This window comes from Manihot esculenta, chromosome 12 (assembly GCF_001659605.2).
Source record: "Manihot esculenta cultivar AM560-2 chromosome 12, M.esculenta_v8, whole genome shotgun sequence".
NCBI classification, from domain to species: Eukaryota; Viridiplantae; Streptophyta; class Magnoliopsida; order Malpighiales; family Euphorbiaceae; genus Manihot; species Manihot esculenta.
This window is the reverse complement of record NC_035172.2, coordinates 6397957-6418083: the sequence shown is the minus strand read 5'-3', so window position 1 is coordinate 6418083 and position 20127 is coordinate 6397957. Positions and strand designations below refer to the sequence as shown.

The window sequence follows — 20127 nt, the reverse complement described above, 5'->3', positions numbered from 1 at the left end:
AATTGGAAAAAAAAAAAAAAGGAAAATATTAAACCAGGCAGACGATCAAACAAGCAGTCTAGGTTGTTGGACCCAAAACGAGCAGTCTGTCGCGATTTGGATTCTCGAATGGCTTGCGAGGCAGAGGATCAAAACTCTAGATTCTTCATTGCCGTTCACGTCGGCGCGGGGTATCACGCGCCGTCCAGTGAGAAAGCCCTAAGGTCTGCAATGAAACGCGCTTGTCTCGCTGCTGCTTCTATCCTTTGCAAGGTCTTCTTCTTTCACCTCTTTCTTACAGGTTCTTTTTTTCAATTTCTCTGCGAATGTCAATCTCTTTTTATGTGCATTAGGGTTTTGATATTGTGTGTTCTTGTATTTTGCCTTCATTTAGGGTTCTGGTAGATGTCTAGATGCTGTTACAGCCGCCATTCAAGTGTTGGAGGTACATTTTATGGTTATGGATATATTTCATTTTTGGAGTTTCAATGAATATCTTTTTTTCCTAAATTAAAATTTAATTAGGCGTAAAATAGAGCTTAATGATAGATACTATAATGTATCTGCCTCTTTATTTTTGCCTTTAAAGAAAATAAATCGTTATTTACAAGAAAGCAAGCCAATCCAATGGCTTCTCTCTTGAAATGGGAGGTGATGGGATTGCATCAATAATCAAAATTTTTCATTTAATAAGTTCAGAGAACTGCTCTATATCTATGCTTCATATCATTAATTTTATCCATCATATACATTCTTTATGTATAAGAGAAAAGAAGGATAAAATGTTGCCATTGTTGCTTCATGACACAGGATGATCCCTCGACAAATGCTGGCCGAGGCTCTAATTTGACGGAAGATGGCAGTGTGGAGTGCGATGCTAGCATTATGGATGGGGATTCTGGGGCATTTGGAGCTGTTGGAGCAGTGCCAGGTGCTCTTTAGTCATTATTTTATAATGTAAAATGTGTTTGGATGGCTCTCTTTTAGCTTCTACTTTATTTGTATAAAATGTATATTTTCTTTAGATTACTGAATATATATTTCTTTAGTTGTAGACCAGGTGTCCGAAATGCCATCCAAATTGCTGCCTTATTGGCCAAGGAGCAAATTATTGGTTCATCATTGTTGGGTCGAATACCTCCTATGTAATGATCTTCATTCTCTAATTTACCATTTCTTCCATGTAATGATTACATTTTCTTGCTTATCTATTATCATGCCTCTCAAGTCATAATATTCATCTTCTTCCTCGTCATATTCTCTCTCTCCTTTGTGATGGTTTTCTCATGGATCATTTTATGTGTCCCCTAGGTTTTTGGTAGGTGAAGGCGCCCACATATGGGCAAAATCCAAAGGCATTGATTTGCCAGCATCTGTAGCAGAGGCTAATAAGGTTTAATTAACTTCCTTGCCTTTATTTATTTAAGAAGAAATTTAATTTGTTGAATATTGTCTAATTAAAAGCTCTTGGATGATCAGTTTTTAACTAGATCATTTTTGAAATGTGTTCATGAATGTCTTTAAATAGATCAACTGAAAATCTGAACTTGTCCATATTTTGAAACAGTGGCTAGTGACAGAAAGGGCAAAAGCACAGTGGAAAAAGTACAAAGCAATGCTTGCGAATGCCACTGCTGAGATTGACATTTCTGACAAGAGAATTGGTTGTAATTCTCAAGAGACCACAAAAACATCGGGTATGCCATTGGTCTTTGATATTTTTAGAAAAGGACTTACATTTGAAATACGTATGTGCTGTGAAATTGTTTGCTTATTATTGCCTTTGTTACTTGTGAAACCAAACTTGAGTTTTTCCTTTATATTGTGAACCCCATATTGATAGTCCTAACATTTTGTTTGTCTAAATTCAAACTGGCAGCCATATTCTGAGGCTATTATGTATCTGTATTTATGAATTTATCAACAAGTTTCACTCTGGTATAGTTGTTTGTTTCTTTCTGAAATTCCATTCAGCAGCCTTTCTAAACATTATATTCTACAATTGACAAGTTGGATTTATATTTCGGAATTAGGAGTTCAAGCTGGCAATTGTCCAAAAGGTAATACTGGTGGACAATTAACTATGGCAAGTTCTTTGGAAGAGGACATTATCATGGACACTGTTGGAGTTATCTGTGTTGATACTGAAGGACATATAGCCTCTGGCAGCTCTAGTGGTGGTATAGCTCTGAAGGTAATATTAATAGTTGTTGTAATTTGCACTTATGCAATGATCATATCTTAGACTTGTAGATAAATTATAACTGGGTTTTCCTTTTTATACAAAAAATGTAGCAGGCCAGTGGGCGTGTGGGGTTAGGCGCAATGTATGGTTCAGGTTGTTGGGCTTCTTCAAAAGGTCCTTTTGGGGCTCCTTTCATTGTTGGTTGCTGTGTATCTGGTGCAGGAGAATATCTAATGAAAGGATTTGCAGCTCGAGAATGCTGCATTTCATCATCAATGTATGTTGGCATTTCTTGTTATGTCTTTGTATAAGATTCCTTGACTCCATGATTCCCACCCTAACAAAAGGGGGAAATAATCTCACGTATAGATAGGATCCTTAAATGAGCTCCTTAAATAAGCTGGGTAAGAGCTTATGGGAGTTGAATTCATTTCAGCATTGTTCTCAGCTAATTCTAAAGCAATTTACCCTTTGATTACAAGCCAGTTGAAAAAGACATGGGCTCCTTTTCTTCTTCAAATAGGACTTTGGAGATTTGCTTTGTTGCTTTAGTGCTTTGTTAATTTGGTGATGTAGCTGAATTTTCTCACATTGTCACAATCTAACATTTCTAGCCTGTGATAGCTCTTACACTAACAAAATAATTTTAATGTTTAGTTCTCAAGCTGGTCCTGCCTCTGCTAGCATGAAAGTTTTACGATCTGTAAATACAGATAACAGTCAAAACTTTAGTGATCGAAGTGCAGGAATTTTACTTGTGCAAGCTGATGCTCCTGCAGTGGTTAGCTCTTGACTTATGCCCTGATTATGAATTCATTAAAAATCATAATACATTCACATGCTTTTGTTCTTTTAGGCTGCAGGAAACCTGCCACAGCTGAAAGCCGTAGAGATTGCAGCTTCATACACTTCCTTATCTTTTGGGATAGGATATTTTGGGAGCTCAATTGAACGACCCAAGGTATTGTAATATTCTATGAGCAGCCTTAACATTTATGTGTTTAATGATGATCTATACAAAATTTTTAACATCAATCTCAATCCCAGTAAAGGAAAATCAGAAGGATATTTTAATATCATTCTAACTACTAGTGGAACAAAGATAGCATGTACCGTAATTGGCTCGGGCTAATTCCACTTCTTAGATCATATATTTTGAGGTGAAAACTATAGGCTAAGCTTCATTGACAATAGCGTGTACCGTAATTGGCTCGGGCTAATTCCACTTCTTAGATCATATATTTTGAGGTGAAAACTATAGGCTAAGCTTCATTGACACATTATGGAGCAATTTCGAGTGTTTTATGAATATAAGTTACGCATGCATATTGACTCCAAACTGTTTGATATATTGAAGCTTGGCTTGCATTTTTGACTCCGTGTTTTCTTTTTGGTATTTGAATGGCATAAACCATGCCTAAAATTGCTAAATGTGAGATGAATTCGCTATTGATTTTCATAACTGTATCATGTGCTCTCTCACTGTTGGCGAGCAAGTCACAATATTTGAAGTTCTGAATCACTTCCTAATCCTAGACATTGGATCAATGGGTACCGCTAACAACCTCATTGCATTCATTGCATTTTCTTGTGGTTATCTCAGGTGTCTATTCTCCGAAATAAGAACCAGCAAGGCAAATCTGGAATAGACCATTTTGAAGCACGAATTGATCTTTCTGCCAAATTTCTGTGACTAGAATAATATGTAGCTGAATATTATTATGAAAGCTAGAGGAACGAATTCACTTAAGGCTGATTTCGGCATTTTGGCGAATGCATGTCTTGCACGATTGGTTTTATACAAAGTAAAAGTTGCTCCTTTTATGCCCCACCTAGACGATTTAGCCTGTTTGTTTCACAACAGAAATTTTTTTAGTGTTTGAATTAGTCAGAAAATTTAATAAATAAAAAATAATTTTTTAATCTAAAAAAAAGTTATTTTAAGATAAATATTTTTTTTAAAATAAGATTATTTATATATATATATTTTGTTAATAAATTTTATTTTTTAAAATTAAAATTAAATAATAAAAAATAAGTTATTCTGCACAAAATATTTTTTAAATACACGTTATTTTTTACAAATAAATGAAACTTTAATATAATATTATAATTCATTGATATATTCTCTATTTTTTATAATTTTTAGTTATTACAAAATATTATTAATTTTTTATAATAATATATAAATTTATTATTATAATTTTATTTAATTTTATTTTGTTTTCAATACAACGGTGAATATAGAAATTTAAATTAGGAGATTTTTAAGTAATTAAAAAAAATAAAATATATGAAATTTTTTTTAATAAAAGTTAATAATAATATAATAAAATTATAATAATTCTTATATATTATTCAATGATTAAAATTTAAATATTTAGCCCATTAGCTACTAAATTTAATAGTTGATAAATTTATTAAATAATCTAGTATTACTTATAAAATAATTTTATTATAAAAAGAATAAATTTACTTTTTTTAAATTTAAATAGTTTAGTGTATAATTTTAATTATATAAATATACACAGCTAAATAAGATAAATAAAAAAATTATTATTTATTAAGATATGTTTAATATGGAATTAACGAAATAAATTTAATGGTTAATGGTGTATTCTTTGATAGAGTAATAATTAACTCTTAAACCAAAATTTATTTTCATGATGTTTGGTTTAATATTGAGAATGAGATTAATTATTACTCTATTAATCTTTTTTATATTTGATATAACAAAATAAAAAATAAAAAATAAAATAAATTTGAGAAATTAAAATTTAACTCATTTAATATTATATAATTCATTTTGGATTTTGCATTACGAGAGGTTATATTTGATATAATAAAATAAAAAATAAAAAATAAAATAAAATTGAGAAATTAAAATTTAACTCATTTAATATTATATAATTATTTTGGATTTTGCATTACGAGAGGTAGTGCAATGAAGGTATAAATTTTAATCTAAAATCAATTATAACTAAATCAAGTTTATCTTGTACTATATAAATTTCATTCCACCCACTTGATAATAAAAATGGTGTATAAAATTAAAAGAGTAAATAATTTAAGAAAAAAATTTACTATTTAAGCTCTGTTTATTTTACAGAAAATAATTTATATTTAAAAAATATTTTTTGTAGAAAATATTTTTCATAGAAGATTTTTTCAATTAAATCATTTATTTTTTATGATTTAATTTTAATTTAAAAAATAAAATTTCCTAAAAAGTTTATATATAAAAATCTTAATAAAAATGTTAAGGTGTAAAAAATGATTTACTCTTTTTAAATGAGAAAGTCATTTTAAATATTTTCTTGGATTGATTTAACAATTTGAGTAGTGTAAAAAGGTCCTTTGAATTATGATAACCGGTGATTCACAGGCATATAGGGTCTGGAGAAGTAGAATTTATTGGACTATTGGGTGTAGGATTGAATGGGATGAGTGAATCGAATGAAACTAGGTTGATGAGGAGAGTAATTGGTATGAATTTGAAGTGTTTAAGATTTTGGAGACAAGGTGGAAGGAGATGAAAGGTCGGTTGTACTTTTTATATCAATAGGGTTCTTATATTTCTATTCATACATAATACAATCGATACATATCTTTTTAAGATAAACAAATATATTTTTCATAGAAATTCTCAGTCAGCTCGTTAACGGTAAATAATTAAATTATTTAATATTTAGTTAATTAAAATTATATGCATAAATAAAATATTATACCGTCCATTCTATTATTAAGAATTTTTTTAGTTAAATTTCTAGATTGTTTTAACTCAACACTAATTAATAGTTGGAATTAGGGGTGACCATTCGGTTGGTTCGGTTTAAAATCAAATCGAATCGAATAAACCGAAAATCAAAATTTTAGTGTTTATAAAAATCGAACCGAACTGATTTTGGTCAGAAACCGAATCGAACCGAACCGGTCTGATTCAGTTCGATTCGGTTTGATTGGTTTCGATTTTTAATAATTTTTTTATTTTTTACGCTTTATTTTTAGTATTTTAAAATTTAATTAAAATATTTTAATCTTAATATGATTTAATTTTTCTATATGATTGAAAAAATATATTATTATCACTAATCGGTTCGGTTTGATTTTTTCAGTTTTTTTCTAATCAAAATTGAATCGAACCGAAATAATTAAAATTTCAAAAATTAAAAATTGAATCAAACTAAAATATATAAAAAACTGAATCAAATTTTCAAATCGATTTAATTCAATCAATTTTTTTGGTTTGAACTAAATACTGCACGCCCCTAGTTGGAATCGGATTACCTCTTGATATTATAATGAATACACATGGCATGATTTTAATGATATTATATATTTGTGGGAAGTGGAAGGTGAAGATGGATAATTATATTTTTTTTCATTTTAAATTATATAAAATTTTAAAAAATACATAACAATTAAGGTTTTAAGAGTTGTAAAAAATTATATCATATTTTTTATTATAATAAAATTTTATTTCTTATTATCCATAAATATAAATTTTATATTCAAATCATATATTTTTTTGAAATTGATAATCGAATCATATTAAATATTTTATATGTATTTTCTTTTTTTATTAGAATTGTGGGTTTGTTTTAACTATTACAAAACTCAAAATAAACTCCAATTAAAGAAAATTATTTAATAATGTTTAAAAATTAATTTTAAACCTTAGTTCCTACGGCAACCTCTTCCTGCTAGCCTGTACTTTTATAAATATATAAATTTAATTCTGTATTTTATAAATCCAAATCGGACTTTTATAAGATATAAGATGTGACTTAAACATTTCAATATTAGGTGTAATTTTCTCAAAATTTTAATTTATTGATATTAAAATAATTTTTAAAATTATAAAATATTTATTTCTGTCAAAAAGTAGAAATCACATATAATAAATTAGTCTAAAAAAACAAAAACAACGACGTTCATGACAAGATTGCAACTCAGAATAAATTCTTCCCTAAACAAAATTATTCTTTGGGAAGAATAATATATATTAGAAAAGTGTAATCAGTTTGAGCAAGACCTCAGCAGCACTTTTGCAGGTTCATCAATTCGTACGGCAACCTCTTCCTGCCTCCGTCACCTAAGTGTATTTTTAATCTTTTGCGGTATTTGGTTCAAATAAAAAAAATCGATCGAATCGAATCGAATTGTTTTAAAAATTTAATTTAATTTTTTATATATTTCGATTAAATTCGGTTTTTAATTTCAGAAATTTCATTTATTTCGGTTCGGTTCAGTTTTAATCAGAAAAAAATCGAAAAAATTGAAAAAATCGAACCTAACCGATTAGTGATAATAATATATTTTTTAAATTATGTAAAGAAATTAAATCATACTAAAATTAAAATATTTTAATTAAATTTTAAAATATTAAAAATAAAGTGTAAAAACATAAAAAAGTATTAAAAATCGAAACCAATTAAATCGAACCGAATCAAACTTAATCAGACCGGTTCGGTTCGATTCGGTTCCTGACCAAAATCGGTTTGGTTCGGTTTTTATAAACACTAAAATTTTGGTTTTTGGTTTAACCGAACCGACCGATCCAATCATTTCAAAATTAACATGCCACTATTTTTAATTGATTCGATTAAATTAAAATAAAAATTTTAGTGTTTATGAAATTAAATTAAATTGATTTTAATTATATATAACCACAAAATTCATCAAAGAATTTGCACAGGAAACAATTTCAAGCTATAAATTAAAGTCCTTTCTAATCATTGTGGGTACTAAACTGAGTTGTTGACAAAAATATTTGATATTATGGAATCATCGTCTTCTTCTTCTTCTTCTGTGTATTTGCTTTGGATTCTCTTGTTGTGCCATCTTATACCCTTTACTTGCTCTTTGAATTCTTCAAGCCAGCCTCGCTGCCATGATTATGAGAGATCTGCTTTATTGCAATTCAAGCAAAGCTTTATCATCCACAAAACCAGTAATGGTTGTGATCCAAAGGTTGAATCTTGGAAACTTGTGGATGGGGAAAGATGTGATTGCTGTTCATGGGATGGAGTGGAGTGTGATGAGGAAACTAACCATGTTATTGGACTTCATCTTGAGAATAGTTGTCTCTATGGATCTCTCAACTCAAACAGCACCCTCTTCCACCTTGTTCATCTCCAAAGCCTTAATCTAGCCAACAATAACTTCAACTTCTCTCAAATACCATACCAAATAGGCCGCCTCTCAAGGCTAACTCATCTTGACATCTCCTATTCAATCCTTTCTGACCAAATTCCACAACAAATTTTTAATCTAACCAAGTTGATTTCCCTCAAACTTTCAAATAATTTTAACACCCAAAAGCTCCACAAACCTAATTTTGAAGATCTAGTTCAACACTTGACCAATTTGAAAGTACTTCACCTCTCATCCGTGGACATTTCTTCAAGGCTACCTCAACTCTTGGCAAATTATTCATCTTTACAATCTCTCCATCTCAGTGGTTGCAAACTGCAAGGTGATTTTCCGGTTGGCATTTTTCAGCTTCCAAATCTCAAGATACTTGATCTAAGCCGTAACCAAGATCTCAAAGGTTTTCTGCCCCCTTTCCAATTGAAGAGTCTCCTGAAATCATTGATCCTATCTGCAACGAATTTTGGTGGAGAGTTACATTCCTCGCTCGGAAACCTTCCCTACTTGAAAAAACTCGACATCTTCTATTGCAATTTCACAGGGCAGATTCCATACTCATTTAGTAACCTTAGCAAGCTTGTTCATCTTGACCTTTCATTCAATTACTTTAGCTTTCATAGCCCAAGTATTTCTTCATTCTCTTGGGTTGGAAACCTGACCAAGCTCAAAGCTTTGGGACTTGCCGGTCTCAACTTGAATGGTGAGATCCCATCTTGGCTCATGAATCTTTCTCAACTTTCTTTAGTAAATTTGGGCTCCAACCAACTCACTGGTCCTATCCCATCTAGCCTTGCCAATCTGAGTCAACTTGAAGTCATATATTTCTGGAATAATCAATTGTCTGGTCAAATCCCCTTTGAAATTTACAGTTTAAGCTCACTATCTGAGTTAGTACTTTCATCAAATCAATTGCAAGGCTCGATACCAAGCAATGTTTCTCAACTCAAAAGTCTCCAAGTTCTTGAACTTCATTCAAACAACTTGGTTGGCTTAGTTGAGATGAGAGAATTCTTCCAACTCAAAAAGTTGACAATATTGACTCTATCATTTAATAGCTTGACATTGGTCACTGAATTTAGCATCAACCATAGCAATCTATATTTTGGAGTTTTAGGATTAGCCTCCTGCAATCTAACTTCCTTCCCCAGCTTCCTGGACAATCAAGATTTATTGCTATTTCTAGACCTCTCTTCCAACAATATACAGGGGAAAATTCCTTCATGGATGTGTAGCATAAGTGCAAATTCCTTAGATTATTTGAACCTTTCTCATAACCTCTTAACTGGATTTGAAAATGATATCTGTCTTACTCAGTGGACTAAAATACGCACATTAGACCTCAGGTCTAATAGGCTGCATGGATCTTTGCCGCTTCCACCATCATCCACCTCTTCCTACCTAATTTCATACAATAATTTGGTAGGTGAACTTCCGGTTGAGCTATGCAGTTTAAGTTCTCTTGAAACTTTGGATTTGTCCTTCAACAATTTGAGCGGTAGGCTTCCCCATTGCTTGGGCAATATGAGCGATTCGCTATCATTGTTGGATCTAAGAAGAAACAACTTCAATGGAAATATTCCTTCAGCATGGAGAAGTGGATGCAAATTGAGAATGATTAGCATCAGCTATAACCAATTACAAGGGCAAGTACCAAGATCTTTAGCTAAGTGTTCATCACTAGAGTTGATTGATTTTGGCAACAACCATATACTTGATAGGTTCCCTTCCTGGTTGGGAAATCTTAAAGACTTGAGAATTCTCATTTTGCGATCTAATGGCTTTTATGATGTGTTAGAAAAACCCAAAACAAAAGGATTTTCAAACCTTCGAATCATCGATTTATCTCATAACAGTTTCACTGGGAAGTTGCCATCAATGTACTTTGAAATGTGGGACGCCATGAAAGTTATAAATTCAAGCCACATGACATACATGGGAGACAGTATGCAGCCTAGCTGGTATTACGTTTTCACATATTATGGCCAATATGATTACTCGATGATTTTGTATAACAAGGGATTGGAACTGGAATATAGAAAGATCCCAGATATTTTAACTGCTATTGATTTCTCATACAACAAATTTGAAGGAGAGATACCAGATATGATTGGGAATCTTCAAGGGCTTTATTTGCTTAACCTTTCCAACAACTTGTTGAATGGTCATATACCATCATCTTTACAAAATTTGAAAGCTATAGAATGTTTGGACCTATCAAGGAACATGCTATCAGGAAACATACCTCCAGAGCTAACTAAGCTCACCTCCCTTTCTTCTTTCAATGTTTCTTATAATCAGCTTGAAGGACCCATTCCAAGAGGGAACCAATTTAATACATTTGAGAGGAATCAATATGAAGGAAATTGGGGATTATGTGGAGCTCCTTTGGAAAAGAAATGTGAGGAATCGCCACCAGAGCCTCCAAATTTTGTAGAAGATGATGATACAGGTATTGAATTTAAGTTGGAATGGATGATAGTTTTGATGGGTTTTGGAATTGGATTCATAATTGGAGTGGGTGTTGGGCATAAAGTCACCAGCAAAAAACAAAATTGGTTTATAAAGAGTTTTGGAAAGGAAGAAAGAACAAGGCAAAGGGGTAAAAACAGGAGAAATAGAAATTGAATTTTTGGTTATTTTTCTTTCCTTTGCTTTTTTCAATGTGCAAGAAATAAGCTAATGTAATCAATGAATTCGTATATAAACACAAACACAGGACATATTTGCGTATCACAAAACTCAAACCAGCACCATACAAGTTCATGCCATGACATCTAAGACTTGCTAGATTGTCTGCTTATTCTTGTTTATTCCCTCATTAGCGATTAACTTCATATATATATAACTTATTTTTTATTATTTAATTTTAATTTAAAAATAAAATTTATTAATAAATTTATATATATAATTCTTAATAAAAATTTTAATATATGTAAAATGACTTTTTCTTTTGAAAATAAAAAGTTATTTTTTTACTTTTATTTGATCATAAAAATATTTTTCATTGATTAAATTTTTTGAGGGTTTCGAACACTAAAAAATATGAAATTTTTAAAAATATATATATATTTAAAAAAATAAATGAAGGTTAAATGTATAATACTTAACCTATTACAGAGGAATAATGCTCCAGGAGAGAGAAGCAAAAATCTTAATAATTTAAATTTAAATTATTTAATTTAACATATTAATCATGTCATTATTAGATTTATAGTCTGCTAAGTCAAATGTTGAAAAAAAATATTTATAAACAGAAAAGCTTAAAGTTATAATATAAAACTAATATCCAACATTTATATTATTTTATATTTTAATTCAAATATTTAAATTTTAAATAAATTAGTTTAATATTTACATTAAAATGTAATTTTAATTAATTTTTAAAATCAAAATTAGAGATAAATAATTCAATTATTAAATATATAGTCTATATTTTTAATAATAATAAATTTTATTTTATAGAAATAATTATGCACATTTACAGAAATAATTATGAATATGTAACATTTGCATTGTCATTGCTAGTGCTGTTGACAATGAAATTTGCATAATTAAGTGGCAATATTTTTCATTAAAGAGGTACTGAACAACTACCTCATCTCACCTTATACTACTTAACAACTACTTTATCTCACATTGCCAAACCTGTTATGACTAACAAAGAAATAAGCATGTCTTGTTGTCCAGGAACCATAGCAAAAATAGGAAAAGGATTAGCCATGTCGGGTAGCCATAGAACCATCCACACTTTTGTTGACAAGTCATCCCCAATTCATTTTCGACAATTTTGTGACAATAAACTCTTAGCCTCCAAAATACTTTGCTATAAATATGATGGATTATGACCTAACTGTACCTCCTAAAATTATTAGATGGAAAATAGCGATTTTTCAAAACAACAGCAGGCAAAGAATTAGCATTATGCAGCAATCTCCAACCTTGCTTTGCTAGCAAAGCTAAATTGAAGTCCCTTATCCTTCTATAACCTAAGCCCCCTTATTATTTTGGTACACATAGCCGTTGCCAACTTCTCCACTTTATACCAGATTGCTGGTTGGAATTTTGCCAATAAAAGCCATTCATTAAAGTTTCAATTTTATGACAAATATTTAAAGGCAATAAAAATAACGACATTAAATAATTGGGTACCATTTGAGCCACCATTTGAATTAAAATATCATTCTCTGCCTTTGATAACATTTTTTATTTTCAACCAGCCAACCTCTTAGTGACCTTCTCCACAATAAAATAAAAGGCCTTTGTCCGATCACGCCCCACTGCCGTTGGCATTCTCAAATAGGTATCATGACCCTTGATCTCCTGTATCCCGAAGTGCTGACAAATAGCATCTCGATCCTCATCAAGTACATTAGAACTGAAAGAGACTGCTGATTTTTGAAGATTAATATACTAGCCTGAAGCTCTTTCATAAAGAGTCAAACTAGCCTCCAACTGGGTTGCCTCCAACATATTAGCTCGCACAAAAAATAGACTATCGTTAGCGAAAAAAAGATGTGAAATAGTAAGGTCAGAAGCTGCCACCTTGATACCATGCAAGAGACCTTGACGTTTATATTTAGTCAATAACGCCGAAAGACCCTGCGCACAAATAATAAATAAATAAGGTGACAAGGGATCTCCCTAACAAAGACTCCGTCCAGGAATAATTGGACCAAATTCTTCTCCACCACATGCTACTGAATACACTACTAACGTGACCACAGTCAAAATTTTTTCAATTCATAACCGAGCAAAACCCAATGTCATTAACATACCCTCCAAAAAACCCTATTCAATTCTATCATATGCCTTCTGTACCGACCCGAAAATCGGACCGCTACCGGCGCTAGGATCCAGATCGGTTTAAGGCCGTCAGGACCCGTAGCAAGCCAAACATTCATCCTGTGAACCTGTTTAATCCCATACATGATCAACAACATACATAAAAATTTGAACTTTTCTTTCCATTCAATCACCAAACTCAACCTGTGCATGCACTATACATAGACATAACCATCAACCCACACTGGAGTCCTCAATAATGCTCCAATGGGGTAACATAACTTACATTGAGTTTGGTTCAACATAGACATTCATTAAAATCATGTACTCGAAGGGATTAACAACATACTAGGGTCAAGCACAACTATAAACCTCAATAGACATCATTACATTTCATTTCTACACTATACTTTTACATTACATCACATTCATGTCCACATCTAGCTATTACAAACATCCTGACTCTACTCCTGCTGACCTCCTGGTCTACCCTGTACCTCCAAATCTGGGGTTAAGGGAGAGGGGTGAGCTACTAGAGCCCAGTGAGCAGAATAATAAAACATTTATATTAAAGGTTCATGCTTTCATGGAATGCATCACATCACAACTAATCATATCAAGGATGAACTTGTCACCATTTAGCCCTCTACATATTCCAATCATGCCAGGGGCGTAGTGCAGGCCACACCTAGTCTTTCTCTTATACATAACATATCATACATAACCAATTGTGCCGGGAGCGTAGTACAGGCCACACCCGGTCTTTCTCTTACATAGTGCCAGGGGCGTAGTGCAGACCACACCTAGACTTCCATATCATATCATCATGTCATAACATATGAGGGCTAATGGATCATTAAACATTCATCCACATCAACAACATATTATGCAATGCAATATATTCGTGAATTCTAATGCAAATACCCTAATATATCTCATGGCATTCATGATGCGTGAATCATGCTAAACTTTCATTTAATTTCTCAATTTAAAACATTAAGTTTAGTTCCACTCACCTCTGGCTGAAGCTCTACTGACTCTGAAGCAGTTATCTCACTGCTGAGGTCCTCGATTCCTCGGGTCCGAACCTACACAGGTGGACTCAAATGAGAGACCAAACATTCCTAAACATGACTCTAAAATACTCCCCAAAAAACCCCCTAAAACGTCCCAAAACATCCATAAAAAACATACAAAGGAGGGCTGAACAAGGCACTTTCGGCAGCAGGTTCGGCGGCCGAAAGGCCCTCCAGAGCCGAAAGTCATGCACCTTCGGCGGCACTTTCGGCGGCCGAAGGTTCCCTCCAGAGACGAAACTCATGCATGTTCGGCGGCACCTTCGGCGGCCGAAAGTCCCTTCCAGAGCCGAAAGTCATCTTTCGGGGGCAGGGTTCGGCAGCTGATTCATGCTACCACAGGCAGGTTCGGCGGCCGAAAGAACCTTCGGCTGCCGAACCTGGTTTCTCCCAAAAGGGCAGAAACTCAGCTCAACATGCATAAACGCCTCCCAACTCATTCAAACATGCATTTTTCTATTCTACAACATGCATACTCAAGCATACAAGATCCTAGGGGCTTCAAACTATCCTAAACCTCATCTACAACACATCAAACAACCCACATTGTTCATGAACATACATAAACCCATAAACATAACAATGACCTATCATGCATTTCTACCCCATAGATCTTCATAAAACTAGTTTAAAACATGCAAGAAAGGTTGGATCTAAGCTTACCTCTTGAAGATCGAGAGGAAAGACAATCCTAGCTTGGAGGTAGGGAGAAATCCACTCTTTGGTCTCTAAGCTTCCAAACTTGCTCTTTTTGCTCAAATCTCTTCAAATCAACATAAAGCTTGTTAAAACATGAAAGATCGGAGGGAAAACATCAAAAACAAACCGTAGGAGAGCATGAACTCACAGTGGCCGAAAATGGGGAGAAAACTCGCCCGTTTCGGCCATGGAGCTCTTATATAGGGCTGGCAGACCACCTTTCGGCAGCCGAACGTGCCCCCACATCTCATGCAAGTTCGGCGGCCGAACCTTTGAGACTGGCGAAAGCCTAACTTGCCCCCCTAAACCATCCAATGTTCGGCGGCCGAACCTGAAAATGCCTCATTGGTCCCTTTTCATTCAAAACTCAGTTCCTTTCTTGCTTAAAATCATTAAATACATTAAAACATTTTGTGAAAACATGATTTTACCCTTCTAGAGGTTTCCGATATCCGAGATTCCACCGGACGGTAGGAATTCCGATACCGAAGTCTAGCCGGGTATTACACCTTCGACATATCTGTTTTTAGTGCCAAAAACCCATCTCTCCCTTGCGTCTTGTGACGAACGACATGAGAACATTCATGGGCCACTATAATATTGCCTGTAATAAGCCTATGTGAGATAAATGCACTTTGTATTTCAGAAATAATGCACGGCAATATATGCTTCAGCCTATTAGCCATCATCTTACAAATAACTCGATCAACAACATTACATAATAATATTGGTCTCAAGTATATTCTTTCTCAGTAGTAAAATTATATTGGTCTTATTACCTCCAGGCAACGGTCCTCTATCATTCAAAAAACTCAAATAAGCAATACATAAAGCATTTTGAACAATAGATCTGTAACAGCCCGGCCCTCTTACCGGCACTGTTACCGCTCACGGCCCAGGGCTATCCCTCGCCTGGCCTCTTGCCACCTCGGGCTTTCCACTGGCGTCGTGAGCAGCTCTTAACATCCCTTCACCCTCACGGGTTCCAGGCAGGATTTGTCCCTCGGGGGAGCCATTACGGCCCACCCTAGCCCGAGTGGATTTGGCCCAATTCCTTCCTCTGGGAATTAGGTCGCCTCCCCCACTGCTCAAACCCTTGACCTCCCACTTTAAGGGAATAGTCTGGTGAGAGTGAGTACCAATTGTGCCATTACAGATCTCTTTACTTTTCCTGTACCCTGCTGGACTGTCCCTGTACACTGTACACTGAACCTGCAAAACTGGGGTTAAGGGAGTGGGATGAGCTCTATAGCCCAGTGAGTAGAACAGTAAAACATCTCAGTAAAATATGATCTCATGGAATGCACCATATCACAGACAAGCCACATCAAGAGTAAACCTGTCACCACATAGTCCCAGTAACTCTGTGCCAGGGCGTAGAATCGAGCACCTGGTCTTCCTGTCATATATATATATATGTGTAGATAACACCTCTGTACTTACCATTGCCAGGGCGTAGTCAAAGGCTCCTGGACTTTGCTATACCTGCCAGGGCGTAGTCAAAGGCTCCTGGACTTTGCTATACGTGCCAGGGCGTAGTCAAAGGCTCCTGGACTTCCTGTCTGAGACTATTGGATCATTCAGCATTCACTCACATCACCAAATAACGATGCAATGCAACATATTCGTGAAGACTAATGCAATCATCCTATGGCATAAACATGATGCATGAGATATGCTCAAAAGCAGTTTGTAGTTCAATTAAAAGTCATAAGTTTCGTTCCACTCACCTCTGGTTATCTGGACTGACTGACTCTGCAGGTTCTGAACCTCTGGAGCAGTACTCACTGCTGCTCTCTCTGGTTCCTCTGGTCTGTACCTATACATATGGACTCATATGAGGGACCAAACAAGCGTAGAAATAACTCTATTTAAACTCCCCAAGAATCCCCTAAAACTCTCTCTAATAGTCATGCAAAGCAAGCAAAGGAAAACTGGACAGAACACTTTCGGCGGCAGGTTCGGCGGCCGAAAGTCCTCTCCAGAGACGAAACTCAAGCACCTTCGGCGGCACCTTCGGCGGCCGAATCCCCCAAACAGAGCCGAACATGCACAACTCGCGGGGGCAAGCTGTGGCAGCCTAAGCCACCATGCAAGAGGTTCGGCGGCCGAATGATCCTTCGGCTGCCGAACCTGAGTTCATCCAGAACTCAGCTTCAACGGCAAACCATCTTCTCCTTCCCTTCAATCTCTCAAACCATATCTACTCCAACTCCTCAACACACATATACTCATGTATATGATCACAGGGGTCCAAAACTATCTAATAACCCCAAACAACAAAACAAACATAACACATAATCATGTATACATGCATAAATCATCTAAACTCCCATTAAAAACCTAAACATGCATCTCCTTCCACAAATCCCACTAAAACCTTCAGAACACATCAAAACATATTTAAGAACATCACTTACCTCCTGTAGTAAGAAGCTACACACTCTGACTAAGGGAAAAACGGATCACCTCGTCTCACACTCTCAAACTCTCTCAAACTCACTTTTTGCTTCACAACCTTCAAAACTGTGTGAATGATCAAACAACTCTGCATGAGCTGCTCAAACTCAGCAAATAAACCAAGGGAGACGTGGCCAGAATGGCACAATTGGTACTCACTCTCACCAGACTATTCCCTTAAAGTGGGAGGTCAAGGGTTCGAGCAGTGGGGGAGGCGACCTAATTCCCAGAGGAAGGAATTGGGCCAAATCCACTCGGGCTAGGGCGGGCCGTAATGGCTCCCCCGAGGGACAAATCCTGCCTGGAACCCGTGAGGGTGAAGGGATGTTAAGAGCTGCTCACAGTGGCTGGGCCCAGAGGAAGGTCACGGGCTGTGAGCGGTAACAGTGCCGGGGATCACGTCCGGGCTGTTACAAGATCAGTGTGTTTAGAAAAAACTAGGATTAAAACCATCAGGGCCAGAAGCTTTCTCAAGATGTATAGAAAACAATGCCGCTTTGACCTCCTCTAATGTATATGCTGCCTGTAAAAACTCATTTTATTAAGAATTCACCCGCTCCGGTACACAATCATAAATTACCGTACCATCACCAGCATAGGAAGTAAATAAAGTCCTATAATAATCAATAATCAAATCTGGTAGACCATTAGACCAATCCACTCACTCTCCATTAGCATTTTTTAATCGAGTCACCATATTTTTTTTCGTCGATCGGAGGCCATAGTGTGGAAGTATTTTGTGTTTAAATTCCACTAGCTAACTAGTATTATTTCGCTCTCTGACTCCAGTACAGCTCTTGTTGTCGAAGTAACATTGCATAATACTGTTCGACTCTTATTAAGTCTAGATGTTGCGGGTCCATACAATTCCTTCTTAGAAAAAATAATCTTCGTCGACAATCAGCTAATTGTTCTTTGAATTGTCAATGAAACTCCTTGGCCCAAGCCTGTAACGCCATCCCACAACCTTCTAATCTATCCGAAAACTCCACCATCTGATCACCATTCCATGCAGTATGAACAATATTTTTACAGTCCTATTCCACACTCCATGAATTCTCATAACGAAACCGTTTAGCCACAAACTGCACCACTGAAATCTCTAATGAAACAAGCAATGGTTTATGATCAGAATAAAGGGCCTCAAGAATAGAAAATGTAACTTGCGAAAATAACTGTATCCAGGAAAGAGTGCCAACTGCCCTATCCACTTGTTCTTTCATCAATATAAAATTTTCTTTACTCATCCACGTATATTTAGAACCCGCGAAACTCAAATCATGTAAACCACACGCCTCTAAGGTCTGGCCAAATTGCGGATGAGCAGTAGGATTGCCTTTTTTAGAATTAAACATTAAGTCATTAAAATCGCCAACTACTATCCATGGGAGAGGAGATTTCATATGTAAGGATCGCAGCAAATTCCAACTCCCTCATCATTTGTTTCAGCCAGCATAACCATAGTATCCAGTTAACCTCCATATATCCAGACGTTCATTACTAACTCTTACATCAATATGCCTTGGGCTAGAACTAATTAATTGTAGCTCCAGTGTCTTTCCAGAATAAAACTGGCCTGCCACTATGACCCACTGGATCCATAACATAAGCACCTTTAAACCCGTATTATGGTTTCCATAAAAAAAAAAAAAGTCGGATCGCTTTTGATGAATTAGATCCCGCAGAACCGAATTGTCTGTGGGCTTGAGAACCCACGACAATTCCAACTTAATATACTCATAATCCTAGGCGGGCCTGATATTCAGAACTCGCCCCATTCTCGTTTTTTGACTGAGTAGTCATTATCTCCGGAACCAGTTCTTCCTCCTCTGGACTCGTTATAGTATTCATATCCACATCCATATGGGCCTTCTGTCACCTACGTTTAGCATCCAAAACAACAAAATCCGAGTCCTGCAAATCCACCAAATCATTGATATCTTAGGCTACAGTAACATTTGTACATCCTAACAAAGCCCTTGACCCTCCAACCTTATCCCCCTGTTAAAGTCGTTTTTTCAAAAATTTGACTTGTATCAGCCACACCACCCACCACATCTTTATTTTTTGAATTTTGAATTTGATTTGCTAATCCCTAAGATTGAGCACCTACCTTATCCGATCCACCTTTCGAAAGTTCATCGAATCTTCTACCGGAATTAACACCACCACCGCTTGTTCCCCATGCAACCCGGCGGCCTCCTCCATTCTCCAAGCCCTATAATCCTTCTCTGTTCTCAACCATCTCGCACATTTTTGCTTAGATTTTTTTGGTTGAGTATGCATCCATAGCCCATATGAATACTTATCATGAGGAATACGCGGTAAGTCAAATAACTTTGAGCAAGATTGATCTGAATGCCCCAATAGACCACAGAAATACAAAATGTTGGCAGCCTTTCCATCACCAAAAACAAATTGGAAAAGAAATAAAGTGCTTATAAATTAAAGTGGAGCCGAACTAAGATATCTAAGCCCATTTTAGATAACGCCATCCATCACCAAAACCCTTAGCCTTCCATTTAAATTGAAATATGTTAATTTTATCACTATACATTTTTTTAAAAAAAAAAATCATTGATAGTTTAATTTTATAAAAATATTTATTAATTATTATTTTTTATATTGAGCGTATTTTAAATACATAAAAAAGATATGAAAGTTTCTTTGGATCTGAAAAAAAAAAAGAATAAATACAAGCATTTGGGGCTAAACTTGTGAAATAAAAGAGAATTTATACATTAGATTCCATAAGCAGTCACTTGAAGCTAAGAAAGCAGTTGCAAAGAAAAA

General features: G+C 34.9%; 2 protein-coding genes across 6 annotated transcripts; both read left to right on the top strand.

The window, feature by feature from the left end:
• LOC110627510 (putative threonine aspartase) lies at window positions 1–3995 on the top strand. 5 transcript variants are annotated; one of them, XM_021773859.2, is made up of 11 exons: window positions 1–252; window positions 374–424; window positions 790–910; window positions 1040–1124; window positions 1291–1372; window positions 1547–1672; window positions 2003–2173; window positions 2278–2441; window positions 2822–2945; window positions 3021–3125; window positions 3768–3995. In XM_021773859.2, the coding sequence occupies exons 1-11, from the start codon at window positions 109–111 to the stop codon at window positions 3855–3857; spliced, it is 1263 nt and encodes a 420-aa protein (XP_021629551.1). In that variant the 5' UTR covers window positions 1–108; the 3' UTR covers window positions 3858–3995. The 5 variants fall into 5 exon arrangements, with proteins under 5 accessions (XP_021629551.1, XP_021629550.1, XP_021629553.1 ...); XM_021773858.2 differs by having other exon boundaries at window positions 2275–2441; XM_021773861.2 differs by having other exon boundaries at window positions 1547–1676; window positions 2013–2173.
• A 1113-nt stretch (window positions 3996–5108) lies between these two features.
• Window positions 5109–10942, top strand: LOC110608403 (receptor-like protein 7). The gene is made up of 2 exons (XM_043962276.1): window positions 5109–5114; window positions 8048–10942. Exons 1-2 carry the CDS (start codon window positions 5109–5111, stop codon window positions 10940–10942), a joined length of 2901 nt encoding a protein of 966 aa, XP_043818211.1.
• Window positions 10943–20127: the final 9185 nt, after the last annotated feature.